The 27838-nt window shown below is 34.3% G+C and overlaps 6 protein-coding genes across 15 annotated transcripts; 3 read left to right on the top strand and 3 right to left on the bottom strand.

Annotated features, from left to right (window-relative positions):
• Positions 1 to 5961: 5961 nt before the first annotated feature.
• On the bottom strand, positions 5962 to 7206 carry LOC122395948 (protein jagunal). The gene is made up of 4 exons (XM_043393951.1): positions 6931 to 7206; positions 6601 to 6742; positions 6254 to 6469; positions 5962 to 6172 (listed from the first exon to the last, which is right to left on the bottom strand). The coding sequence occupies exons 1-4, from the start codon at positions 7020 to 7022 to the stop codon at positions 6044 to 6046; spliced, it is 579 nt and encodes a 192-aa protein (XP_043249886.1). The 5' UTR covers positions 7023 to 7206; the 3' UTR covers positions 5962 to 6043.
• A 58-nt stretch (positions 7207 to 7264) lies between these two features.
• Positions 7265 to 9394, top strand: LOC122395947 (tRNA (adenine(58)-N(1))-methyltransferase catalytic subunit TRMT61A). Of its 2 annotated transcripts, none has more exons than XM_043393950.1 (4): positions 7265 to 8174; positions 8278 to 8550; positions 8735 to 8904; positions 9118 to 9394. In XM_043393950.1, the coding sequence occupies exons 1-4, from the start codon at positions 7820 to 7822 to the stop codon at positions 9277 to 9279; spliced, it is 960 nt and encodes a 319-aa protein (XP_043249885.1). In that variant the 5' UTR covers positions 7265 to 7819; the 3' UTR covers positions 9280 to 9394. The 2 variants fall into 2 exon arrangements, with proteins under 2 accessions (XP_043249885.1, XP_043249884.1); XM_043393949.1 differs by having other exon boundaries at positions 7286 to 8174; positions 9106 to 9394.
• On the bottom strand, positions 8955 to 11854 carry LOC122395946 (tubulin gamma-2 chain). 4 transcript variants are annotated; one of them, XM_043393948.1, is made up of 10 exons: positions 11551 to 11854; positions 11075 to 11277; positions 10849 to 10995; positions 10646 to 10782; positions 10379 to 10573; positions 10193 to 10304; positions 9957 to 10088; positions 9710 to 9892; positions 9424 to 9628; positions 8955 to 9325 (listed from the first exon to the last, which is right to left on the bottom strand). In XM_043393948.1, exons 1-9 carry the CDS (start codon positions 11597 to 11599, stop codon positions 9425 to 9427), a joined length of 1362 nt encoding a protein of 453 aa, XP_043249883.1. In that variant the 5' UTR covers positions 11600 to 11854; the 3' UTR covers positions 8955 to 9325; position 9424. The 4 variants fall into 4 exon arrangements, with proteins under 4 accessions (XP_043249883.1, XP_043249880.1, XP_043249881.1 ...); XM_043393945.1 differs by having other exon boundaries at positions 10646 to 10995; XM_043393947.1 differs by having other exon boundaries at positions 9318 to 9355; positions 10646 to 10995.
• Positions 11855 to 12723: 869 nt separating this feature from the next.
• LOC122395956 (transcription factor IIIB 90 kDa subunit) lies at positions 12724 to 25238 on the top strand. 2 transcript variants are annotated; one of them, XM_043393965.1, is made up of 15 exons: positions 12726 to 12976; positions 13384 to 13594; positions 13743 to 13827; positions 13969 to 14105; positions 14196 to 14300; positions 22801 to 22950; positions 23125 to 23218; positions 23297 to 23429; positions 23544 to 23640; positions 23783 to 23938; positions 24028 to 24113; positions 24202 to 24439; positions 24522 to 24693; positions 24818 to 24993; positions 25105 to 25238. In XM_043393965.1, exons 1-15 carry the CDS (start codon positions 12872 to 12874, stop codon positions 25236 to 25238), a joined length of 2079 nt encoding a protein of 692 aa, XP_043249900.1. In that variant the 5' UTR covers positions 12726 to 12871. The 2 variants fall into 2 exon arrangements, with proteins under 2 accessions (XP_043249899.1, XP_043249900.1); XM_043393964.1 differs by having other exon boundaries at positions 12724 to 12976; positions 13969 to 14300.
• LOC122395957 (BTB/POZ domain-containing protein 3-like) lies at positions 16130 to 25584 on the bottom strand. 4 transcript variants are annotated; one of them, XM_043393966.1, is made up of 8 exons: positions 25482 to 25584; positions 22219 to 22501; positions 20270 to 20551; positions 20040 to 20187; positions 19750 to 19966; positions 17961 to 18147; positions 17719 to 17897; positions 16131 to 17596 (listed from the first exon to the last, which is right to left on the bottom strand). In XM_043393966.1, exons 2-8 carry the CDS (start codon positions 22313 to 22315, stop codon positions 17132 to 17134), a joined length of 1575 nt encoding a protein of 524 aa, XP_043249901.1. In that variant the 5' UTR covers positions 22316 to 22501; positions 25482 to 25584; the 3' UTR covers positions 16131 to 17131. The 4 variants fall into 4 exon arrangements, with proteins under 4 accessions (XP_043249904.1, XP_043249901.1, XP_043249902.1 ...); XM_043393967.1 differs by lacking the exon at positions 25482 to 25584 and adding an exon at positions 22860 to 22947; XM_043393969.1 differs by lacking the exons at positions 22219 to 22501; positions 25482 to 25584 and adding an exon at positions 21174 to 21307 and having other exon boundaries at positions 16130 to 17596.
• Positions 25585 to 25812: 228 nt separating this feature from the next.
• On the top strand, positions 25813 to 27679 carry LOC122395719 (COP9 signalosome complex subunit 5). Of its 2 annotated transcripts, none has more exons than XM_043393535.1 (5): positions 25813 to 25969; positions 26226 to 26406; positions 26482 to 26716; positions 26829 to 27023; positions 27130 to 27679. In XM_043393535.1, exons 2-5 carry the CDS (start codon positions 26255 to 26257, stop codon positions 27583 to 27585), a joined length of 1038 nt encoding a protein of 345 aa, XP_043249470.1. In that variant the 5' UTR covers positions 25813 to 25969; positions 26226 to 26254; the 3' UTR covers positions 27586 to 27679. The 2 variants fall into 2 exon arrangements, with proteins under 2 accessions (XP_043249470.1, XP_043249469.1); XM_043393534.1 differs by having other exon boundaries at positions 26221 to 26406.
• The last annotated feature ends 159 nt before the right edge of the window (positions 27680 to 27838 follow it).

Genomic DNA, 27838 nt, shown 5'->3' with positions numbered 1-27838 from the left:
TAGAGGCATGTAGAGGCATGTAGAGACCAGCAGGAACAAGCAGTAGCCCGTAGTAATCGTTATACCATGTCAGAAGTAACAGGAGTGGTCAGCAGCGGTCAGCAGGGGCCAGCAGAGGACAGCAGAGGCCAGCAGTGGGATGTAGAGGCATGTACAGACCAGCAGGAGCAAGCTGTAACACATAGTAATCGTTATACGTTGTCGGAAGTATCAGGAGTGGTCAGCAGCGGTCAGCAGGGGCCAGCAGATGCCAGCAGAGGGATGTAGGGGCATGTAGAGGCATGTAGAGGCATGTAGAGACCAGCAGAAACAAGCAGTAGCCCGTAGTAATCTTTATACATTGTCAGAAGTAACAGGAGTGGTCAGCAGCGGTCAGCAGGGGCCAGCAGAGGCCGGCAGACGCCAGCAGTGGGATGTAGAGGCATGTAGAGACCAGCAGGAGCAAGCAGTAACACATAGTAATCGTTATACGTTGTCGGGAGTATCAGGAGTGGTCAGCAGCGGTCAGCAGGGGCCAGCAGAGGCCAGCAGAGAAATGTAGGGGCATGTAGAGGCATGTAGAGGCATGTAGAGACCAGCAGGAACAAGCAGTAGCCCGTAGTAATCGTTATACGTTGTCAGAAGTAACAGGAGTGGTCAGCACCGGTCGGCAGGAGTCGGCAGGGGAAAGCAGGGGCCAGCAGGGGCCAGCAGTGGGATGTAGAGGCATGTAGAGACCAGCAGGAGCAAGCAGTAACACATAGTAATCGTTATACGTTGTCGGAAGTATCAGGAGTGGTCAGCAGCGGTCAGCAGGGGCCAGCAGAGGCCAGCAGAGGCCAGCAGAGGCATGTAGAGGCATGTAGAGGCATGTAGAGGCATGTAGAGGCATGTAGAGGCATGTAGAGACCAGCAGGAACAAGCAGTAGCCCGTAGTAATCGTTATACGTTGTCAGAAGTAATAGGAGTGGTCAGCAGTGGTCAGCTGGGGTCGGAAGGAGTCGGCAGGGGCCAGCAGGGGCCAGCAGTGGGATGTAGAGGCATGTAGAGACCAGCAGGAGCAAGCAGTAACACATAGTACTCGTTATAGGTTGTCGGAAGTATCAGGAGTGGTCAGCAGCGGTCAGCAGGGGCCAGCAGAGGCCAGCAGAGAGATGTAGGGGCATGTAGAGGCATGTAGAGGCATGTAGAGACCAGCAGGAGCAAGCAGTAACACGTAGTAATCGTTATACGTTGTCGGAAGTATCAGGAGTGGTCAGCAGCGGTCAGCAGGTGCCAGCAGAGGCCAGCAGAGGGATGTAGGGGCATGTAGAGGCATGTAGAGGCATGTAGAGGCATGTAGAGACCAGCAGGAACAAGCAGTAGCCCGTAGTAATCGTTATACCTTGTCAGAAGTAACAGGAGTGGTCAGCAGCGGTCAGCAGGTGTCAGCAGGGGCCAGCAGAGGACAGCAGAGGCCAGCAGTGGGATGTAGAGGCATGTACAGACCAGCAGGAGCAAGCTGTAACACATAGTAATCGTTATACGTTGTCGGAAGTATCAGGAGTGGTCAGCAGCGGTCAGCAGGGGCCAGCAGAGGCCAGCAGAGGGATGTAGGGGCATGTAGAGGCATGTAGAGGCATGTAGAGACCAGCAGAAACAAGCAGTAGCCCGTAGTAATCTTTATACATTGTCAGAAGTAACAGGAGTGGTCAGCAGCGGTCAGCAGGGGCCAGCAGAGGCCGGCAGACGCCAGCAGTGGGATGTAGAGGCATGTAGAGACCAGCAGGAGCAAGCAGTAACACATAGTAATCGTTATACGTTGTCGGGAGTATCAGGAGTGGTCAGCAGCGGTCAGCAGGGGCCAGCAGAGGCCAGCAGAGAAATGTAGGGGCATGTAGAGACATGTAGAGGCATGTAGAGACCAGCAGGAACAAGCAGTAGCCCGTAGTAATCGTTATACGTTGTCAGAAGTAACAGGAGTGGTCAGCACCGGTCGGCAGGAGTCGGCAGGGGCCAGCAGGGGCCAGCAGGGGCCAGCAGTGGGATGTAGAGGCATGTAGGGACCAGCAGGAGCAAGCAGTAACACATAGTAATCGTTATACGTTGTCGGAAGTATCAGGAGTGGTCAGCAGCGGTCAGCAGGGGCCAGCAGAGGCCAGCAGAGGCCAGCAGAGGCATGTAGAGGCATGTAGAGGCATGTAGAGGCATGTAGAGGCATGTAGAGGCATGTAGAGACCAGCAGGAACAAGCAGTAGCCCGTAGTAATCGTTATACGTTGTCAGAAGTAATAGGAGTGGTCAGCAGTGGTCAGCTGGGGTCGGAAGGAGTCGGCAGGGGCCAGCAGGGGCCAGCAGTGGGATGTAGAGGCATGTAGAGACCAGCAGGAGCAAGCAGTAACACATAGTACTCGTTATAGGTTGTCGGAAGTATCAGGAGTGGTCAGCAGCGGTCAGCAGGGGCCAGCAGAGGCCAGCAGAGAGATGTAGGGGCATGTAGAGGCATGTAGAGGCATGTAGAGACCAGCAGGAGCAAGCAGTAACACGTAGTAATCGTTATACGTTGTCGGAAGTATCAGGAGTGGTCAGCAGCGGTCAGCAGGTGCCAGCAGAGGCCAGCAGAGGGATGTAGGGGCATGTAGAGGCATGTAGAGGCATGTAGAGGCATGTAGAGACCAGCAGGAACAAGCAGTAGCCCGTAGTAATCGTTATACCTTGTCAGAAGTAACAGGAGTGGTCAGCAGCGGTCAGCAGGGGCCAGCAGAGGACAGCAGAGGCCAGCAGTGGGATGTAGAGGCATGTACAGACCAGCAGGAGCAAGCTGTAACACATAGTAATCGTTATACGTTGTCGGAAGTATCAGGAGTGGTCAGCAGCGGTCAGCAGAGGCCAGCAGAGGGATGTAGGGGCATGTAGAGGCATGTAGAGGCATGTAGAGACCAGCAGAAACAAGCAGTAGCCCGTAGTAATCTTTATACATTGTCAGAAGTAACAGGAGTGGTCAGCAGCGGTCAGCAGGGGCCAGCAGAGGCCGGCAGACGCCAGCAGTGGGATGTAGAGGCATGTAGAGACCAGCAGGAGCAAGCAGTAACACATAGTAATCGTTATACGTTGTCGGGAGTATCAGGAGTGGTCAGCAGCGGTCAGCAGGGGCCAGCAGAGGCCAGCAGAGAAATGTAGGGGCATGTAGAGGCATGTAGAGGCATGTAGAGACCAGCAGGAACAAGCAGTAGCCCGTAGTAATCGTTATACGTTGTCAGAAGTAACAGGAGTGGTCAGCACCGGTCGGCAGGAGTCGGCAGGGGCCAGCAGGGGCCAGCAGGGGCCAGCAGTGGGATGTAGAGGCATGTAGGGACCAGCAGGAGCAAGCAGTAACACATAGTAATCGTTATACGTTGTCGGAAGTATCAGGAGTGGTCAGCAGCGGTCAGCAGGGGCCAGCAGAGGCCAGCAGAGGCCAGCAGAGGCATGTAGAGGCATGTAGAGGCATGTAGAGGCATGTAGAGGCATGTAGAGGCATGTAGAGACCAGCAGGAACAAGCAGTAGCCCGTAGTAATCGTTATACGTTGTCAGAAGTAATAGGAGTGGTCAGCAGTGGTCAGCTGGGGTCGGAAGGAGTCGGCAGGGGCCAGCAGGGGCCAGCAGTGGGATGTAGAGGCATGTAGAGACCAGCAGGAGCAAGCAGTAACACATAGTACTCGTTATAGGTTGTCGGAAGTATCAGGAGTGGTCAGCAGCGGTCAGCAGGGGCCAGCAGAGGCCAGCAGAGAGATGTAGGGGCATGTAGAGGCATGTAGAGGCATGTAGAGACCAGCAGGAGCAAGCAGTAACACGTAGTAATCGTTATACGTTGTCGGAAGTATCAGGAGTGGTCAGCAGCGGTCAGCAGGTGCCAGCAGAGGCCAGCAGAGGGATGTAGGGGCATGTAGAGGCATGTAGAGGCATGTAGAGACCAGCAGGAACAAGCAGTAGCCCGTAGTAATCGTTATACCTTGTCAGAAGTAACAGGAGTGGTCAGCAGCGGTCAGCAGGGGCTAGCAGAGGCCGGCAGACGCCAGCAGTGGGATGTAGAGGCATGTAGAGACCAGCAGGAGCAAGCAGTAACACATAGTAATCGTTATACGTTGTCGGGAGTATCAGGAGTGGTCAGCAGCGGTCAGCAGGGGCCAGCAGAGGCCAGCAGAGAAATGTAGGGGCATGTAGAGGCATGTAGAGGCATGTAGAGGCATGTAGAGACCAGCAGGAACAAGCAGTAGCCCGTAGTAATCGTTATACGTTGTCAGAAGTAACAGGAGTGGTCAGCACCGGTCGGCAGGAGTCGGCAGGGGCCAGCAGGGGCCAGCAGGGGCCAGCAGGGGCCAGCAGTGGGATGTAGAGGCATGTAGAGACCAGCAGGAGCAAGCAGTAACACATAGTAATCGTTATACGTTGTCGGAAGTATCAGGAGTGGTCAGCAGCGGTCAGCAGGGGCTAGCAGAGGGATGTAGGGGCATGTAGGGGCATGTAGGGGCATGTAGAGGCATGTAGAGGCATGAAGAGACCAGCAGGAACAAGCAGTAGCCCGTAGTAATCGTTATACATTGTCAGAAGTAACAGGAGTGGTCAGCAACGGTTAGCAGAGGCCAGCAGAGGCCAGCAGTGGGATGTAGAGGCATGTAGAGACCAGCAGGAGCAAGCAGTAACACATAGTAATCGTTATACGTTGTCGGAAGTATCAGGAGTAGTCAACAGCGGTCAGCAAAGGCGAGCGGAGGGAGGCAGAGGCCAGTAGAGGCCAGCAGAGGCCAGCAGGGGCATGTAAAGATATGTAGAGGCATGTAGAGGAATGTAGAGACCAGCAGGAGCAAGCAGTAACACGTAGTAATCGCTATACGTTGTCAGAAGTATGGGGAATGGTCAGCAGCAGTCAGTAGAGGCCGGCGGAGGACTGTAGGAAAATTGAAAAGTACATGTACTCGTACCTTATACATCGTACTTATTACCTTATACTTCAGGTAAAAAGGGTTATAGTAAAGTATAAAATACCTGGGCAGTCGAGACTTGGAATCGTATGCCGTTGACGTGAGGTCGGATTTCAGTTGTTTAGAGCGAGAAGGCAAATGTGAGCCTTTCTCTCTCGACTCCCACGAGGCGATCCGAAATTACTTCGGGCAGCTTCGGTGAATCGAGAAAGAGGGCATGCGTCAGTTTGCCTTTGTCGACTTTCCGAAACTCCACGAGCTCACGTACGCGTATCTGGCATGTGCGCGTGTGCACCCGGCGGTGCTTTTCTGGCATCTCTGCATACAGGAATCCCCATAGAAGTAGAGTGAAACCATGTCCACGATTTGTCGCAATAGAAAGAAAAGAAAAATGAAAACGTCGTTTGACATTGGAAAAATGATCAAATTGCACAATCTTTAAAGAACAAAAACATTGCACAAATTTTTTGTCATACATCTGGGTACCACTGTATATACAGTTACAAAATGAACTATTAATAGAAAGGAGGAAATATTTGAAACCATTATATTCTCATAATGAAACTTTAATATCGTGATTTTTTTAGTACACAGTCTCATAAAACAATAAATTAGTCAATGAACACATTCAAATTCAAAATCACGTTTATACCATTAAAAATAAATGTTGTAAACGTGAATTAGCATCCTTCAAAGTAGAAAATATAAGCATTAATGGTTACATTTATACATATAAGTAAAAATAAATTTATTTTAACATTTATTAAATATTTTACTACTAGCAACGAGTAAAAAATATGCAATAAAAAACTTTAAAGTTTCAATAGCTTTGGTAATATGGATCAAATATTATGAAATTTAGTTTATTTAAAAAGAATTGAATTTTTTTAAGATACGTTTTAAAATACATATTTCATTATTTTGTATATTTATATAATGTACATCAACACATGTATATACACGTATTTACATATCATCTGTATTACTTTCACAACTTTAATTTTCTTTCAGAAAGTATATATATATATATATATATGTGTGTCTTCATTTGTTACAAATAAAAATATTTATAGTCAACAATATTCACAGATATGCTTGAAATTTCCATAAATTTTTTAGTTAAGTTAATCGATCTTTTTGCTTCCTCGTGTTTTCCAAGCTTCTAAAAGATTCCAAGAGAAGTATAAGGAGAATATATGAACCTGCGACGCTAAAAGGATAAACGCATACCACAACAATCCATACGGCAGACCCTAAAAAGTTTAATTCTTATCAATTTTATATAATGATTGATAGAATCTATATACATAATTTTTTGTTTCAAAATCTTGTACCTGCCAAAAATGAATTTCTTCTGATTTGCCAACAGTAAGATATTTCCAAACATCCTTGAAGTAATATACAATTGCATAAAACAATGGTCCATATCCTAACAAAACGATTCCCACCATGTATTGTTTCAGCGTTTTGATCCTATTTCTTTTAATAGCGGACAATGCAAGAAAACTTAACATCAAGCTACTGCACCATATATATTCCCACCAAAGAGGCTATAACGTAAAACAACGCTAACTCATCGTTTGTAAAGCACAGTAAATATTCCATATTTTATTTTTAAAAGCGTTCCGTTGTATCAGCTTTTAATTTTATTAAACTTCAATGCGCATAACTATTACCTTACCTGAGGTACTTGCAACTCTTCGATCTCCAAAATAAATATATCCAGATGGTCTAAAATATCAGCTGATAACTTGGCAAGCATAACGAAGAAAAGAAGATAATGAAAAAATATGCAATATTTCAGTCTTGATTTGTTTGTTGCGCTAAAAGGAAGACATGTTTAATCCTAATAATAAACAAACAACAGATGTGCAGCGATTTATTTTTAATAATTCCTTTTCGCGTATAACCGAGATATTTTAATTTCTCAAATATTATTACAGACAATGTCAAACAATTTATAGAAATAAAAGTTTAAACGGAATGTCCTTTTTATTATGCTTTTAATTACCTGATTTGATAATGACTAGCGATTTTTTGTCTGTGATTAAAATCACTTCCATCCGTACCTAGGGCCTGGGACAGCGTACCTTTCGAAGCCATATTTCGAAATTATCGTGAATGAGATGCACAAATCACTTTTCTATTTTAACAGCAGAAAACAATATACAAACAATTTTGTAGCTCTAATTGTAGATAAACTATTTGGTACTTCATTACCAACTATTTAACTATTTTTAAACTTAGAAGCCCTGTTGGTGGCCTCATGGGTCACGGCTCTCTGCAAATATGTCACTTTCATTCGGTCACGTTTTCATTTACCAGCAACTGGCTTTCATTATTGTCGATTTTCATTTCGAAACCCTTCAAATTTGAATATGCTCTTCTTGAGCACCGTATCGAACAAATGGAATTGATATATTATAATTTATGATCGGTTTATAGTCGCTCATTTTTATTTTAAATCGTTAATAAGTGTACTGATTATGACCACGTGTGGGACTATACAACATGTGTATATACGGAACATACGTATAACCACATTGTGATATAAACTGTGAATATACAGTATTAAAATCTGTGATGTATAACCATAACGATGATATTAAAAAATATATAACAGAAGCACATAGAACAAAAATTTTACGTACGTTATCGTAAAGGATTTTACAAATAATGTCCTACATAAGCTAATGAATTAATAATGATTTGAAAATGTACATGATATGTAATATATAAAACCATATCAAGTATAAATTAGATTTGACAAATTAAAATAAAAAATAAGTCGATAACTATAACATAATCGTCTAAAATACAGCAACGATTGTTGTAAACAGAAGATAAAAACAAGGACGTAAGAAATAGCAAAAAAGTATATCGCATTCATTTTCAGCAAAATGAGTTTTAACAAAGTTAAAGAAGTCATAGAAGAAGGGGATGTAGTAATTTTATATTTAGGTCCTAGTAATATGCACTCTTTAGAAATAAAACAAAAAATTGTAAATAAGAAGGGTAACATGGTCGATAATATCTTTCAAACGATATACGGAGCGTTGAAAGTTTTTTCTCTTGTTGGGAAGAAATATGGTACGAAAGTGCAACTTTCACGCGGATGGGGCTACGTGTTGCAGCCAACACCGGAACTTTGGACATTAACGGTTCCTCATAGGACACAAATCATCTACAGTCCTGATATAAGTCTTATTATGTACTTGATGGATCTAACACCAGGAAACATAATTATCGAGACAGGTTCGACTAATACTATTATTAGCTATTTTTATAATATACATTTCTAAGAACTTGTACGATAAATGTGCACGTTATTAATATATTATGTGTTTTATCAACGCAGGCACTGGAAGCGGATCTCTTTCGCATGCACTTATTCGTGCGATTCGTCCACATGGGCATCTTTATACATTCGAATTTCACGAACAACGTGTGAACGTTGCTCGTGTTGAATTTGAGAGACACGGTCTTAGTAAATTTGTAACTTTAGGTCATAAAGATGTTTGCGTAGAAGGATTCGGAGAAGAACTAAAAACTAAAGTAGATGCAATCTTTTTGGACCTCCCACATCCATGGCTAGCAATCGATCATGCATTACATACATTTAAGAAGTCAGGTACAAAGTAATTATATTTTATTAAATATCATTTTTTTATTTCACTTTTCATTTATATGTATTTTTGCACAAATAGATAATTGTAATTTTCTCAATTAATTTTATTTTTGAAGAATTCTCTGTTACACAAAATTAATAAATTTTTAAATAAATATGCGAAATTATATTATTACTCTGTCGTTAGGTGGAAAACTTTGTTCTTTTTCTCCTTGTATCGAACAAGTTCAACGTACGTGTGAGAAATTAATATCAAAAGGGTTCATAGAATTAAATACATACGAGTGTTTACAAAGAGAAATGAACGTACAATATAGAAATCTTTCTACATTGGATTTAGAATGCCTGAAGTACGAGGTTTGTAGAATGGATACAATTTTAACGATGAAATATAAATGAACGCTTTATACGTAGAATATTATTTTTCATTTAACTGCTGCAGGAAAAATATAGTAAATATCCTAATAGCATAGATGGCATATACTTGGTTTATTTTTTCTGTTCAAGATAATATTAATGTCTTGAAATAATAATATGAACATTTTAACTACATTTTAGCATACAAACAAGGATATGGCACAACAAAATGAAAATGAAAAGCAAAATCAAACAAAACTTCTTACTGTAACGCACGCTCGTTCTCTGCCTGGTCATACAGGATTCATCACTATTGCAACGCTACCTCCATTGTATGCACGGAAATCAGAAATATGTTTACAGTCCAAAGACTGATTAAGCCTCAAATAATGGCAAAAAATTACAAAACGTTGGTGAAAATCTGTGATGAACAAAGAAAGAGTTGTTAAGACTAGTGAATAATAATCAGATCCGAAACTCTTTTCATACGTTTATAATCTTATGAAGAATTTTTATTACTTTATGTGTCTGCTTTGTTAGGATTCCAGGACAAGTAATCAACTCGCGTAGCTGCTTGATATTCTTTGACTAAATATTCAACGACTTCTCTAGAGTTATCCAACTCGTCCAAATTGTCTTCGAACATTTTCTCTTTACGAAACTGTTCCAGAAATGCTTCTCGTTTTCGTAGTTTATCATATTGTTGTAAGGCACGATCGAATAACTGAAATAAAAGTACAATACAAAGACAATTTTAAATGGATTATTTTTTTTATGAAAAATATGTGTAATAAATAAAACTTACCGATGATATGTTAGTATGATTGGCTAACATTAAGCCAGACACTCTATGTGTACTTTGTATGTATGGGGATTTTCTAGAAAGAGCCACCTGTATGCTAGCTGGTCCCCAAGGTATAAATTGTGCAAGTTTTCGTTCCCTGATTCTTTGTAGCGACTTATGAACTTGTGTTGGGTCTACTTCGCCCTGTAAAAAATTATAAATTTTAATTATATATAAGTTTTATCACTACAAGTTGTACGAGACTAACCTGAATAATATTTAGTATAGATATATAACAATGAGATGCATTTCTGTCCAATGCTGTAGAAACCATCATATTTTTTGGTTGTAATAAACGTCTCATTACATCCAATACAGAAGTTTTCCTTATAGAAGCGCCCTATTCAATTATAATGTAAATTAAGAAATAATCATTTCTCCAAACACCTTCTTATTAGCGTATGTTCTTCACATTGTTATTTAACATTTAATAAAGTAACTCACTTCTTGATCTGTAGTGAGCGGAGTGTAACCAGTCATCAGAAAATGTAAACGCGGCGTTGGAATTAATGGAGCAATTAAACCAACCAAGTCATTATTCATGTAAGAAGGGTACCTAATATTATGGAAATGTGATATATACAAGAAGATATATACGTTATATACGTTAACTATAAGTAGATACGTTACCGAAGAGTAGTAGTGCTAACAGACATTATCGTAGAAACAAGTTGATTGATTTGCGTAAAACTGGGATTTTGAATATGAAGTCTATCTGACGCTATTCTGTTAAGCGCAGTATTGTCTAACACAACAACACAATCAGCGCATTGTGTCAATCTTTTTAGCGTTAACAATGAATTATATGGTTGTACCACTACATCACTGAAAGTAAATAACATAATTAATTTTTATTAATCGATAAGATCTTAATAAGATTTTCTTTACAAAACACACCTTATTTCATCTTGATTTGGAAAAACACTGTATGTTTCGATTAGCTTTTTTGGGTATCTATCCGCAAGAGATTCAAGCATAAAAGAACCCATACCTGAACCAGTACCACCTGCTATAGAATGACATAAAACAAATCCCTGCAAATGTAAATAATATGATAAACCTATAAAATAGCTTTTCTTCAAATACATATGAATCACTACCTCTAAACTGTCGCTTCCATCTGCTTCTCTATCCAAAATATCAAAAATTTCTTCTTGAAGTTTCTCTCCTTGATGATAACCGGATGCCCAATTATTGCCGGCACCGCCTCCGTGTTTCGATATATAAATATTCTCTGGATTGTATAACTTGTAAAAAATTATTTCAGCGTTAATAACCATATTTATTAATATGTATATACAAATATGTAATGATAAAAAAAAATACCTTGGAATATGGAGAATTCATAATTGTGTGAATTACTCTAGGTTCCAGATCTAATAATACTGCTCTTGGTATATAATGTTCATTGTCCGACTGATAAAAAAATACATCTTTCCTGTCAGTTCCTTCTGTCGCGTAATCTTCTAAAATACCTTCTGCGCTAATACCGTGTTCGGCGCATAATTTCTTCCAAAATTCAAATCCAACTAAACAACATATACATTAAAAAGAATTTTATGTATTCTTCAAATATATAGTACTTTAATTAAACGAATCAATGCATTAGGTGTGTAATAAATGTTTTTATAATTTATATATAAAGTCATGTTAGTGAGAAATTAAAGAAACTAATATCTTGTATACAGAAATACTTTGATAACAAGAGACCAAATATATATTACTTGTTTACAATGTTTATACATCAAATATTATAAAAACGAAATACATCAATGCATATGCAAGTTATAAACATTGCTTACTTTGGTTCCCACATTGGCCCAGTTGCAAAGTTATCATTTCACAAGGCATTCTAATTTTTGTTATTTACTTCTCACTGAAAGATTCGATCACATTTATTCGACTTTAATTTAATGGGGGTAGACCATCGGTTCAACTGACATTTCATATATTACTGGTGTATTAGTTATTAATACGTTTCAGCAACAAATGTAATCAATAACAGTATTTACAATGTGTACTAAATATTCTTTGATGTTTTGTACACATATAGGAATTTTTTCATTATTTCATTCTTGATGTTTAGTCTTATTTGACACTTCTTAATGAATATGTACGCAGTGTGACCAGATTTGGCATAATTCAAATTTAGTGCACCAACGACGACACTAGTAACGACGAACTTCCTTAGCCAATGATGACATGATCTACCGTACGAGCCATGTTACTGGCTGAGCGGTAGCTACTTATCGACAAGAAGTTTACTCTGTTTGATTTTTGATTTTTATATAGGTAATAATTTGTTGGGTTGTTGTCATTTTCCCATTAATTCATATGATTAATACATGTATTGGCTTTTTGATTTTTATATAGATAATACTCCGTTGGATTTTGTTATTTCTGAGATTAATTAGTATTTTTATTTCGTACATTTCTTTAGGTATTTCCGTTTATCCATCGTACAGATTCTCATCTAACGCATGGTGTTTCATAAATTTCCTTTTATATGTTCCTAATATGAATATCATTTTTGATTTCATTTTTTTATATAGATTAATCGCAAGGACATCACAGGAGGACGTCGCATCTGCTGAAGGACTTTTAATTCCAAGTCGATTAGACGTAAATTTTAAAGTTAAAATTCGTTTTATTTCAAAATTTCAAAATTCGTCCACCTACCGATTTTCGTAAAGAATTTTTTTCTCGAAAGCGCGTAGATTTTCGGGGGTATGTGTATTCATAAAAAATGACCGCAAGTGATCGCCGCAACCGAAAATAATTTTTTCAGAACGATTTAAAGTTTTTAAATAAATAAAAAAAAATTTGAACTTTGTATCGAAAGATTAAATACGTGACATATTGAATAATCTATATTATTTAAACGTAAAATTTTAAAGCCTTTAATGTACATTTATCTTTCATAAAATGGCTATGTCCACATTTAAGTATCCCTGTATGTATGCACGTAACCTATCATCATATGATGCTCCTGCAATGTGTGTTTTGTATTTATAACCTATCAGATCTATTTTGTCGGATAAAAATAAATCTTGCATTTAAATTAACTCTACATAGCTTTATGTAAAAGCAAAGTATAATAAAATATTAGTTAGCCGTGATGTCATGATTAATTTGACATGTTTGTCAGTAATAAGTTCTAGATGTTATGTTAGTAACTTCAATGACATACAATTAAAATTAAACATCAGAAATTATAACATTGCAAAGGTAATATTGAGAACTATTTGTTATTATTTATGGAATATTATAACAACAATGAATTTTGTTTAATTTAATAACTTGAAAAAGTAGTTGGAAATTTAACTTGTTTAATACATTCAATGTAAGCATATTAAATTAGATGTTAATTGTATTATACACTGATACTTCATATTATAATAATGTGCACATACTACAGATTAAAAAGCTGTTTTTCCTTTAGTGAAAATGTTGTTCTTTATTTTCATTAGCAACGAATAAATATATTTTCTGTTCAATGAAGTTATTTCAAGTTGTTAATTTTGCTAGTTAAAATTAAATAATAGAGTATACTAATAAGATTTTATTTTATAGTTTTGTAATAAATATTTCCATCAAATACATTTTAATTTTAAATTTTTGTCAATGCGTTACAGATGTCTTCTAAGTGTAGAAATTGCGGATCTACAGAGATCGAAACAGATCCAGCTAGAGGGGATGCAGTATGTACAGAATGTGGTTTTGTATTGGAGGATCAGCTCATTGTCAGCGAAGCTTCGTTTAAAGAAACACCGTCTGGAAATATGATGGTACTTGGTCAATTTGTTGCTAACGATAGTACCGGTGGAGCTACAGGTTTCGGAGCAGGTACTCAATTTTACACAAATAAAGAAAGTCGGTAGCAAACAATTGAGAATATTATTACTTAATGATATCTGTAATTAAATTAAATAAATACGTATTTCTTATCATTATTTCTGTTATTTACTTATATTTCATAATTTTTTCTTTATAGCGTATCATGTCAATGGAAAAGAATCAAGGGGAATAACTTTGCAAAATGCAAGAAAAGGAATAACTCATTTGTGTATGCAATTACAGTAAGTAACAATTCTTTTTATAACATACTCGGAGACTTAATTTTTATTATTGAAATTTTTACTGAATGTATTGTTTACAATATCGTGAATAACTTTGCAACGTTATAAATAAGAAACTTAATGTATGTCCTGTTTATTTAGTTTGAATCAACACTGCATCGATACGTCTATGAACTTTTATAAGATGGCCTTAAATCGTCATTTAACTCGCGGAAGAAGACAAGCACACAATCATGCAGCTTGTGTATACATTACTTGTCGCACAGAAGGCACAGCACGTATCCTTTATACTGTTAAAAAAATAATAGAGACACTAAAATGTAAAGTTGTCAAAAAGTTAAAAAGAAAATTCTTAACTAATGAATCAGATATGCTTATCGATATCAGTGATGTTCTTCAAATTTGCGTTTATGAATTGGGACGTACATATCTACGGTTTACACAAGCTCTCTGCATCAACATACCTTCAGCAGGTGAGCATTCTACATATTTCAAATTTGCATGATATATATTACTTTATTTTTATTTCATGCTTTTAAAGAATTCTTTTGTATATAATCTTATTAGTTTTAAGTTGGATTACAACAGGATTAATTTTCTCAGCTAATTTCATTCGTAATTATAGAAAAGGTATAACAATAGGAATATACATGGTATACAATATTAGAGAAAAATAAAATTGCTGTAAATCTAATATTAATTATTATACATATTTATTTAATTTACTAAATATACAAAGTAACTATAATACTTTTATTTTTATAAAAGTGAGATAAAAGTATTTAATTTAATATTATTTATACTGTCATGTTTTATTCTTCGGACAAAAATTGTCCCATTTTACAAGTAATTCATCACAAATAATTATCACTACGTTTATGCATTTCTATCGAAGTGAAATATAAAAGAATTCATAAAATATTATTAACGAATTGAACACTATTATAAATTTTTGTGTTGTTCATGTTATAATTTATGGAAGTATAATGATAATAATCTTAAAATGGAAAATTACGAAATAAAATCAATCGACAATGTCTGAAATATTTATGTTTCAAATATTTCTAAATATTAAAAATAACATTTGGGCCTTTAATTTGTCAGTAATGATATGATGTATAATTTATAATTTTAATAATTCTGTCTTGATATTACACTATTAACAAGGAAGGTGTTTTAAAGATCTTAGCCTGATGCATAAAAATATAATATGGAATTATTATTTGTAAATGAAATTCTTATATTTATATTCACTTATTGCTTGCATAGTGATATCTAATTACGTTTTTCTTATGTTACACGTCATACGGTTGTAGTTGTATTACTATGATTTCTATCGTTTCAAATAATTTCTCAACTTTTTAACGACGATAATGAATTCATAATACAAGGCATAAAATTAATAATCGTGACATTGACATTGAAATTAGAATTTGTTAACGTATACTTTAGAAGTTTAAAGTAACGACGTAATTTCTTTTAAATCATTTCTTTCTATTAGTAAAATGCCAATCTTAAACTAGTTGTAAAGATGTTTTCAAAATTTATTTGTCCTCTTCTCCTGTTCGCACTGGCCAGACATACTAACAGTAGGAAGGCATTATTTTGTACATTTTATTATTATTGGTATTATAGTTCATTGTACTTTCTAAATGGTATTGGCTATTCTGCGATATAAACTTTGGCGCCAGATTCAGTGGCCTTACTGGATACAATATAATGTTAATATCAAATGAAAATATAATGGGTATACTTAATTCGCTAATATACAAATACTTATTCTTAAAACTATACTAGTTGCTTTTCTACTTTTTACATGAATTACAAACTATGAAATCATATAAATACAATCGAAATATCATAGAATATTTATATTAAGTACTATTGTAATATTTATAATGTATACAAAAATTCTATTTCATCTAAAAATCTACATTTAAAAGTTTAACATTTTTCCCTTCTGAATAATTTAGTATCATATTCTGAAATTACACATCATATGAAATTAAGAATTTCGATAATCGTACACAGACTTCAACAAACTGAAAATAAAGTAAAATAATATCTTTCTCCCGTAACAAGTTTTCATAGTGAAATAGTACAAAAAATAAAAATATAGATATAAAAAAACAAATATCGCTTTACGTGGGCAGTTTCAAAGCAGTATTAATCGTTTGGCAAAAATAAAAAATTCTATTTGATTAAATGATAACAATATACATCGTTTGATTAAAAATTAAAGAGTATAAATTTAAGGAATAGTGACTTAAATTAAAAAAGTTTGAAAACAAAAATTATTAGTATTTGGTAATTGGAAACTAAATAAGCTGCGATAAATATACTATTTAACAATAATTTCAAAGACAGTAAAGTGTTTTGAATAGCACTTCTAAACTTTCTCAATCATTCTCTATTAATTTAAAGAACATTTTTACATTCTGCCTTCTTAAAGTTGTTTAACAGATATTTTTATATACTCTGACTTTTGCATATTTACAAATGATTATTTAAATATCCAAGTTATGTAAAAAAAACTTTTCACTGAGTTTCCATTCAAACAAAATTTAATAACGACTTGAGTATACTGAAGCTGGTTATAGATGCACTCTGTTTAGAAAACTGTCACTCCTTTACACAAGCCTTAGTTTAAATTTAAATTATAGAATTTATATTCCCATATTTTTTAATAAAAACAATATTAATAATAGCGAATTATTCCAAAATACATGATAATCATTTATAATTGTCATATGATTATGTTATAAAATATAATAGTATAAAAAGCAACTATCTTTTTGTGCATTTATAAAATTGTAAAAATTTTATTTCAAGAAAATATATTCTTTTATGAAATTATTTCGACGTGTATTGAATTTCTTACGGAGTTCAGAATTTGGCATTAGCTTCGGATTAAAGTGTAATTGTATCATTATACTTTCTTTACATTGATAACAAAATATAAATTGACAATGTTCTCATTATCCTCTCCATGTAATTAAAACATAAAAAATGAATTGGATTAATAAAGAAGATAGATAGAACGGAAATGAATAAAATTATGATTTAAGGAAAAAGTAAATTGGAGTAAGTTATCAATGTTATTGTTTTGTACAAGGTATTCAATGATAATATTATGGAAAATTTAAAACGTAATATTTAAAAATTTAGAGTGCATCTATTACACAACTTTTGTCACTGATTTAAAAATAGAATCAAAACAAGAATTGCATAAAACCTCGAATAATTTTAAGGTACATTTTTTTTAGAAACCTAGTTAAACCATTATCTCCGTGGTAAACTTCCGTCAGTCATCTACTGGCGGTCCATAGAAAATTAGTTCGGGTATTTGTCCCCCTTGCACACCTGTGCCATTCGTACTTTCGGAACTGCATTGAAATTGAAAATTCACATTACCAACTGTTATTTCTGACATGCCTTCTTGGCCAAAGTAACTTAACTCGCCCCCGTCTAATATTACGCTAGCTGTATAAAAGCATTCTGGTTCGATTTGAATTGGATTCTCAAAATATACGTGAAACGTACTACTTGAACCATCTGAGAAAAATTTAGTGCTATTTTCGGATAAAACACACCCCAATCTTTTTAGTTCAATTCTAACATTATAATCTGCAGCACCAGATGAGCTCCCATAAAGTCCAAAACCGACAACAAAAATTCTTTTGTCAACACTAAATTGAATTGAATCACACCTGCCTCTATAGCGCCATTGATTTGATCTATATGCGCACGACTGAAACCTATGACACACCTGTAAAACAAAGAATTAGAAACCATTAATTTTCATCTTGTTATACACCAAATACGAAAATCTCCGTTAATCGTTAAGATTAATAAATACGATATAAAAACAAATTTTATAGAAAGATTTACCTGAGTTTTTAAGCCTTGACGAGGTTTGATAGGAAAGCAAAGTTGAGGTTTATTGCTGGCAGTAAAATGCAAAAAGACATCGATTGTTTCTTGTTGCGTTAAGATTCCAGTTTGTGCAGCACTATTGGCAAATTCTTCCAAATTCATGGCGGGAAGTCTAATTAAATACAAAGCAGATCCTAGAAAGAAAGGAACTAATGATATTAGCTTTACGTTTCACAATACCTATTGCCAATACTTACCCAATAGCCGTCTTTGATTCGCTGCCGATGGTTCAAGTTCTTGTTTAATGCATTCAGCGGTTGCCCATCGCAATGCAGCATCCCATATATGTATTTCTTTACAGTTTAATGTTTCACGAGAAAGTACCGATTCGAGAGTATGAATATCAATATCCACAAAGCCATCTGATCTTAGTGCCATTTCTGCCTAAATAATATTAAGATTTGTGTACAGTTATGTGTATTATATACTAGGATTTTCTAAAATTACATACTCTCTCAATAATTTATTATTATATTACAACATTTTATTTCATATTGTTAGCAATGGAAATATCTATCGAGTATTCACACCTGCTGAGATATTATTTATAAAAAAAAGTTTTACTTAAGTAATTTGCAAGAAATTGTACAACAAGAAAGAAATCTAACACACTGAACACTTTTCTTTGTATTTTTTACGCGTATCTATTACATGAAATATATTAAAAACTTTTAATACATCTTTAAAAACTTTTAAACGTTTATGTAATATTTATAAAAAATCTTATTCATTATGTGCAATTAGTACACATAAATTGTACAAAAAAAAATAAATAATGCAGAACTTAAAATTCAAATAATTCAATTAAGACTTATTAATTTTTGACATCTATTATATTTTCTACAAAAAATGCTTTATTACTTGATACAGACATCGTTTAAAGATAGAAAAAAAAATTGCGAAACATATTTTATACAATTTATATTAAAAATATTATTATTTGTATTATGTAAAAATTGATTTTAAACGTTTCTGTGAAACGTGTTTAATTGCATTACAAATCACGTATCCTTAAAACTTATTACAAATAAATTATTTATCAATATAAATAGATAATGTGTATTCATGTATAAAATTGATTAAATGATTGTGATTTAACACAATATTAAAGAAGAAATTTATGATAAAGTTTCTTATTTCTATTTCTTTCAAAATTGAATATTTTTTATAATACAATGTCACTCGATTAAAAAGAAATTATATAGATTTAATATATAATGAACAGCAGTTTAGTTCTTTAAGTGTATTTAAATAAAATACAGATATCCTGTAATATTGAATATTTTCATTGAAAATGCATCTTCAAAAGTATAAATACTCTATCTTCTTTATAACTTCTACTGACCAGTCTTTCAAATCTTTAATGAATTTAATCTTAAAAATTTAATCTTAAAAATTTAATCTTTCTACTTTTTACGTAAATAACATAAAAACCTACATTATTACTAGATAGAAAATTATTTTCAAGAACCGTATAAGAAATTTCGTGAAAAACATTTAAAAATTGTCTATTTAACTAATCATTGAATTAATGCTATGTGTTATTCTTGGAAAATTATTACAATCATTTTTATTATGTTCATAGTCTTCAATGAAATTATCTTCGTAAGTTATATTTTGTGTTACTTCAATTTCTAATTTATTATCCGCAAAATAAGGTTCACTTCGTGTTCGAAACAAAGAAAACGATAATCGTTTGTTACCAAATGTTGAACAACAATTATTTTCAGACAAACTGAGACAATGTGGCACTACTGACAATCTATTCTTTACATTTCCATAGTTATTGTCACCGGTCTTTACAGTTTTATGAGTAAATTGCTGTTGGAAATCCTTTAATCTGTTGTTCAAACAAATATCTCCGCAAGAATAGAAACTTATAGTATGATCAATGCCATCAGTGGATAAGCTTGATTTAGTCCTTAATGTCATATCTAAATTATCGTTTAAAGTAAAAGACTTCAACATTTTTTGATTTAAACTTACTTGAGCATCTATTACTTCCCAGCAACGCTGCATAAGGTCTGGTTCTTCGAATAGACGTGACTGACTCAAAAGTAAACATGCATTCTTTGCTGTCAAACTTGTTTCCAAATAGTTAACGCATGCTCTTGCTAGGTGAGGGACTATGTATTTTTTAGCGACATAAAGCGTTGCTAAAACTGTATCGGCTTCTAATTGTACTTCGTCGCAATACATGTACCTATGAAAGAGGACAATCGAATGAGTTTTGAACAATTTAAATTAACAATTCGATAGAAATAAATGGTATTTACCTTAATAGAGCAAGAAAGGCAGCTGGATCTACGTCAGGTACTTCTATATCTCTCTTATTTTCTGCTAACCCACCGTAAAACATTGCATAAAATACAGAACTACCAGTAGCTAAAACGTACTTGTGTGCTGGTATAGTTTGAGTGTGACCTATTAATAGCACGAAATGTTATCTAATTTCGAACAAGTTTTAAATATAACAGTTTGATGTTGAAGTTAGTCGATTAATTACCTGGACTGCCAACAATAAATATAATATCTGCCATCAGATGGTTATTAAACATGGCAGCATTCCGTTCGCGTACTGTAGATTTTGTTGCTTGCCAATTAGGATCTTGTGTACAGTCTTCTGGTGATGATAAGTTTAACTGTGTTATAAGAGGTGACAAGGAAGACAAAGGTGAAGCAGGTGCGCTAAGGGGTTGGTTTATTGTTCCCTCACGCTGTAGTACAATTGAAGAAGTTAGTGGACTTATTGTTGGTGGTGAATCTGATACAGTGATCGGTGATTCCGCTAAAACATATATAATATAAAAATTTTTCACATTTATGTTACTTTCGCATGTAGTAATAGAAGACAATGTATCGGTTAATAGATATTTACATTTGTACTGCACATATTAATAACAGTTAACAGAAAAACAAATCATTCTTTCATTTATTATAAAAAAAAATAATTTAATAATACAATAGATTGCGTGTAAATTCTTTAAGAACAAACATTAATGTTTACATCATTTTCGTGCAATAATTAATTACGTTAGTTATTACAATCGTGCTTTCGCCGTTTGAAAATTAAATAATTGCAATGGAAATTAAACGTATATCTGAAGTATAGTAATAATCAAAAAAATAATATTATTTCGTATTAAATAATGTTAATTGATTGTATGTTTAAAATTGTTTCTCTCGAGCAATTTTATTAATTATTTTTTAGACCGAATGGAACACTGATGACTGAAAATTTCCGACTACATATGTATAGTGTTTCGTCAACAAAAATAACAATTCTTTTTCACGCTAATAAAGAGGTTATGTAGGATGAAAACATGTAACGAGTCTTAATCGAGTTAACGGAGTTCTTGGTAGAATTTGTTGTTTTTTTTACAAATTAATCAAATTTTCATATTGCACACCTTTCATTTAAATTTATTCTCGCTATAAGATGATGTATAATTCATCACCTTTTGGCAATATTCCCAACAAAATAAACGCATACCATAAAATCATCAGAATTTTACCGTTAGTGTACATTATTCCACAGTTTTGACAATAGTTTCGAATAGAATCCTTTAGTTTTATTATGACATAGTAAAAGATTTTATATCACTGATGCTTTAGAGGCCCCCTCTTATTTTCAATTGTACGAACACACAGGCCAACACATACATGTACATATATGCAGCTTAAGCAAATGTCTCATTTATGGGTAAGTCCTTCTTGCAATGAGACATACTGAGCTCGGTTTGTTTCGTTTTCATTCGTGTAGTTCCGTAGGTGCTCACATGCACGTAAGTACTATGTGCATCAAATAAATATGTATATGCTGTAACGCGCGATTCAGGTTAACGTACCTTTAGTTAGTTTTCAAATTTTCTGTTAAGTTCGAAGTACACTTAATTTCTATGCAAATATTTGTTCCATTATGATACGACAAAAAATTGTTATATTTTATCAAAGCTTAGTAACAACATTTCGTTTAACGTGCAGGTAATTTATAAAGACACATTAGAATACGAGTTGTACGTTACATTGGTAGAAGCGTGTTCTCAACTTATAATATATTTTTCTTCGTAAATGCAATTATATGATCCATTTAAAAAAAATTAATTATTTTAACTATTTTTGGATATTAACTTATAAACCATAAAGAATATTTATATTTTTTCTTTTTTAATATTATATTTTTTGAATCACGAAGTAAGAAATTAAGAAAAAAACGAATTGTTATAAATACTCGCAGAAAATTAGTACAAATCAATTAATAATTACGTAGTATTATGTGAATAGTATCTAAAGTATGGTAAATAAAAATCTGAAATATATTTTACTCTTCGAAATTACACATTTTAACACAATTTTAATAAATCGTCTTAATCGTTTCGTTACAAGCATTATTAAGCTTCGTAATGTTTGATCCAAATATTATGTTTATTTATATTTAATAAATTCATATCTCACCGTTTAACCATGGATTAGTCTGCTTAACTGTGACGTTCTCCTGGAAGCGTTTCATCGGTTTCGTTGATATTTTCGAATAAAGATTTGACATCGCCATTGTCACTTCTCAAACGTGATGTCTGTTATTTCTTCAATTGCAACACGGAACGATTTTGGATTTCAGTTACATGGGCGCCATGTCAGACGGGCGCTGGTTAGATAGTTACGCACGTCGGTCGATAGACGACAACTTAGGGCACGCGCGTTCATATAGCGGGTGTTTCTAAAAACCGTGGACCTTGATCTGCGCAGTACAATAGAGTTTAATTTTAATAAACGCTACCGTTAACTGTGCACTAATTAAATATTACTATTGGTTTACTTAAATCAAACCATTCATACGAATTATTGCACAATAATTTGCGTTTGTATTAACAATTTTATTATTCAAATTAGGGTCTATTTTCGCGTACGTCGTGCACAATAACTACTGTACAGATTTTTTAACTAAGTTTATGTTTCGTTAGACAGCGTTATATGCATGCATGTATGTATTATGTTTAAATTCCACATGTACACTATATAATTTATTATTCATTACAGATCCATGTTTATATATAATGAGATTTGCAAATAAACTGGAATTTGGTGAAAAGTCTCACGAAGTGTCGATGACAGCGATACGAGTCGTTCAAAGGATGAAAAGAGATAGTATACACAGTGGACGTAAACCATCGGGCCTATGTGGAGCTGGTATGAAAAGATACAGTTTATTTCGTTAATTTTTCTTTCTTTCGTTCAATTCACATAATCGATAATGTTTTATCATACAGTATTAGTATCGATTCATCAGGCGATATAAATATTTTCATTAATGATTATTTATTTAACTGAATTTAAATAAACATTTCTTTGTTTGTAAAACAGCGTTACTGATGGCAGCGCGATTACACGAGTTTAACAGGTCGCCAGCAGATATCATTAAAATCGTAAAGGTGCATGAAACCACATTGCGTAAAAGGTAAGAACACTTTGAAATCTTATTCCCCGACGTTCAATTTACGATCTATAACAATTAATATTTATTATAATTTTTTAGGCTCATAGAATTCGGCGATACACCTTCGAGCGCGTTAACGCTCGAGGAATTTATGACGGTCGACCTGGAAGAGGAACAGGACCCTCCAGCTTTCAAAGCTGCGCGGAAAAAGGACAGAGAACGATTACAAAAGGTACAGATTCTTTATGCGCATATAAAGCCTTTTTAATCAATTGATATTTTTCGAAATAATTTAAAAAAAAAAATGGTAGATTGCTTGCTACAAATTTAATGTTTACATTTACAGTTGGATAATATAGATACAGAAATAAATGAACTGCAAGCTGAGATTGATAAACATTTGGAAGATCGTAAAGCAGGAAAAGCAAGAAAACGAAAGGATGGTAATTAAACAAGATGTTTAAAGCGTACATTTAAAAATAGCCGATAAAATATAATTAAAGTATTATATCAAACCTTAAGCGTTTTTAAAAAATACGTTTTATAAGATACAATCAGTTTATTATAAAATACATTAATTTTTAGATGATTGTATAGAAAAAGAAGACACAGAGAGATTTGTAAGAGAAAGTAATTTAGATATTATTAACAACTATGTTGAAAACGATGTAGATGACCCTGATAGCGAAATTCACGATTCCCAATCGAGAAATGTAAATAATCGCTTGATCACTGGTCTCGGTAAGGAATAAAACGTTTTGATCGTGATCATTTTTATTCCATTATGATTATCGTACTATAAAATTCATAATACGTGTAACTATTTGAAGGGCCAAACATTGCTTCCATGGGATTAATATCGACGAACGATAGAGAGAGTGAAGCGAAAGAACAAGAGACCACAACGTTTGAAACTGTAATATAATCAATCTGTTTCGCAATTCCCGACGAAAGTCATTATACATTGTGTTATATCCATTATTTATAAATATTTGTTATTTCAGAATTCCGGGGATATTGACGTCACTGATTTGGACGATGACGAATTAGATAGTTATATCATGTCGGAGAAAGAAGCGCAATTTAAACATAATTTATGGAACAAAGTGAATGCCGAGTATTTGACGCAACAGAAAGAAAAAGAGGAAAGGCGGTTGAAAGAAAAAGAAGAGGGTAAACCAGAAAAGAAACGGCGCCGAACCACGAAACGTAATAAAAATCAAGTACCTGCTAATACCGCAGGTAAAAATGTCAATTTCAATTTTATAGTAAATGGTTCGCTTGCTGTTACTTATTTGACTGACCAGTTTATTAATTGCGATAGGAGAAGCGATCGAGAAAATGTTGCAAGAAAAGAAAATTTCGTCTAAAATTAATTACGAAGTGCTGAAAAGTTTAAACGTTACTGTAAATACCGCGAGCAAAGAACAACAAAAAGTCGAAGAGCCCGTCCAGCCAACCAAATTGGAAGCAGATAATATAAGTTGCATTAAAACGTTTGTATTTTATGTATTATATGTAGTAACAATAATTATAACTTCAAGACATTTTTTTTATCTATCATTAAATATTTTTATTTAAAAAAAAAAAATGAAATAATGAATGACTTTTACTTTGTAGACCCAATGTTCTTAGTCCGTCGAAATTGCAAGACAAACCAACAGTAACGACAAGAAAGTCTCGCGTAGTTAAACCATATATACAGCAAATGAAGAAAGAAGAAGTAATAACGCCTGTTGAAATAGATGCTACTTCAGCAGAAGCTACACTCCCAAAAGCAGATGCCTGTGATATAGGTACATTTACGATTTTAATGGAATTAATCCTTACTTATTAATAAATAATTCTTCAATGCCATAAGTATACAAGACCTTTTTATAAGTAATGATAACATTTATGTAAAATAGATGAAACTGATGATTATATTGACGAAGATGTTGAGGCTGATCCTACAGAAATGACTGTTGGACAAATGCTTGGACATCATGCGTCGGAAGAAGAAAACGATTTTGAATATGGATATGACGAGGAAGATTATTAATTATTTAAAATTTTATATACTATTATTTATTTTAATTGTAATGATATTAAGAAATAGTAAAAAGACTATATTGGATTATGTACAAAAGAAAAACAGCATTTAATGGATATCATAGTCCTTGATTTAATTTTGAAAATTGTTTTTAAAGAAAATCATGTTTTTATTTAATAAAATTTTATTTTATTTAATTGATAGAGTTATTTAACACGATTAAAAATTGCGTATAACTGGACGGTACCTTACCGGCTAAAACTCCACGGTGATCATCTTCAAACGTCTGACTGAGAACTCTAGTGAGCCATCATCGAGTCCCCCGCTGCGCTATACCTTCTCGGGCCACTCTCAGTTTCCCACTGACCGCAGGCACCAGCGCACATGTATTTATACACTGCGCGTCTGCGCGTCTGCGCGTCTGTTCAAAAGCGAAAAGGCAAACGTGAGTCTTTCTCTCTCGACTCCCACGAGACGGTCCGAAATTACTTCGGGCAGCTTCGGAGAATCGAGAAAGAGGGCATGCGTCAGTTTGCCTTTGTCACTCACGTACGCATGATCTGGCATAGCGTGAGAAAGTGGAATGAGGTGTCCCCGGTGCACCACGGGGCTCCGTCTGGCATCTTTGATCTCTGTCCAGTGCCCGATTTGATAACACTGCAACAAACAACAAAAGAGTTTCACCTCTGTTCGAGTACATTTTCTATAGTTTTACTTCAAACCATAACCAGCAATAAGCGGTAATAAGTAACAAATTATAAATTAAAAATATTTTTAAATATTAACGGAATATAGTATTTCTTTTATAATGTGTCAACAGCGTATTGTCTTAATTTAAATCTTGTTCAGTGATTTGACGTTTCATTATTGTTTCGAAACTTTATTTATAATTAACAAGCGTTGTGATTATTATTTTTTCTTGGCGAATATCATTTTACTCAAAGTACAATTCCGACTTTTAACTTGCTTTCTCCATATTCTTTGATTCTAGTATAGAATCTCAATTATAACAAAAGTTTGTCACTATGGCAAGTACTTCTTTGGACCAAAGTACTGTCGCTCAAAAAACATGGGAAATGACAAATAATATCGAAACGATCAGCACCGTTGACGAGATCTATAGATATGATCGTAAAGAGCAACAGGATATATTAGCTGCAAAGCCATGGGAAAAGGAGTAAGTAATCTTTTCATTATTTGGCACGTTAAATACTATTAAATCAAAGTACATTTAATATAATTAATTTTTTAGTCCCCATTTCTTCAAAGATATAAAGATCTCTGCATTGGCATTGTTAAAAATGGTTATGCACGCTCGTTCCGGAGGGACTTTAGAAGTAATGGGTCTTCTTCTTGGAAAAGTAGCGGCGAATACAATGATCGTTATGGATTCTTTTGCATTGCCTGTAGAAGGCACGGAAACAAGAGTAAATGCTCAAGCACAAGCTTACGAATATATGTCTGCATATGTGGATGCAGCTAAACAGGTGTAGTATACACAGTAAAACCATAAGTTATACTATCTTTAAATACATGGTTGTACCGTCGCTTATTTTGTATGTATGTATATTTGTAATTAAATACATTTTGTTTGTTAAGGTGGGAAGACAGGAAAATGCTATTGGATGGTATCATAGTCATCCTGGATACGGGTGTTGGTTATCAGGCATTGATGTCTCTACTCAAATGCTTAATCAAAATTTTCAAGAACCTTTTGTTGCCATTGTTATTGATCCTGTGAGAACAATTTCCGCTGGAAAAGTTTGTTTAGGTGCATTTAGAACTTACCCAAAGGTAATTAGTATTGTCCATAACTTATAGCCGTGCTTTCTCAAGCTTTCTCATTTCATGGACTTTATCGATAAAAGAAAACCTTTGATTAATTATTTTACATTTACAGGGATATAAACCAGCAAACGAGGAACCATCGGAATATCAAACAATTCCATTGAATAAGATCGAAGATTTTGGCGTTCATTGCAAACAATATTATTCCTTGGAAGTATCTTATTTCAAATCCTCGTTAGATAGACGATTATTAGATTCCTTATGGAATAAGTATTGGGTGAATACTTTAAGTTCGTCTAGTCTTTTAACGAATGCTGATTATACTACTGGACAAATATTTGATTTATCGGATAAATTAGAACAGTCGGAGGTTGCGCTTGGAAGAGGATTTATTTTAGGCGGTACGGATCCTCATGATCGAAGCACAGTAGAAAAATTAATCAAAGCGACAAGAGATAGTTGTAAAACCACCATTGAAATCATTCACGGTTTAATGGCACAAATAATTAAAGACAGACTGTTCAATCAAGTCGGATGCAATAACGCCGTCGAGTCTCAGCAGCAGTAAATTCTATGTACAAAAAAAATAATTATTATAAAAAGAAAGTTTGTAATAAGATAATATACATAATGTGTAATTAATGTACGGAAAACTTTTTAATTACAACGTAATACATAAAATTTTTGTATTTAGTTTCCTTTTTAATATAATCATCGTTTTGTTTCTTACTTAATGTACATATTAACGAAAATTCTTTCAACATTGTCGACTATATACGTAAAATATTAATGATAATATTCTGAAAGATTAGTGGAATAAA

The sequence above is a fragment of the Colletes gigas genome, unplaced genomic scaffold (assembly GCF_013123115.1).
Source record: "Colletes gigas isolate AHSC1104 unplaced genomic scaffold, ASM1312311v1 Colletes_gigas_Sc00006, whole genome shotgun sequence".
NCBI classification, from domain to species: domain Eukaryota; kingdom Metazoa; phylum Arthropoda; class Insecta; order Hymenoptera; family Colletidae; genus Colletes; species Colletes gigas.
This window is presented reverse-complemented; position numbering and strand designations above follow the sequence as displayed.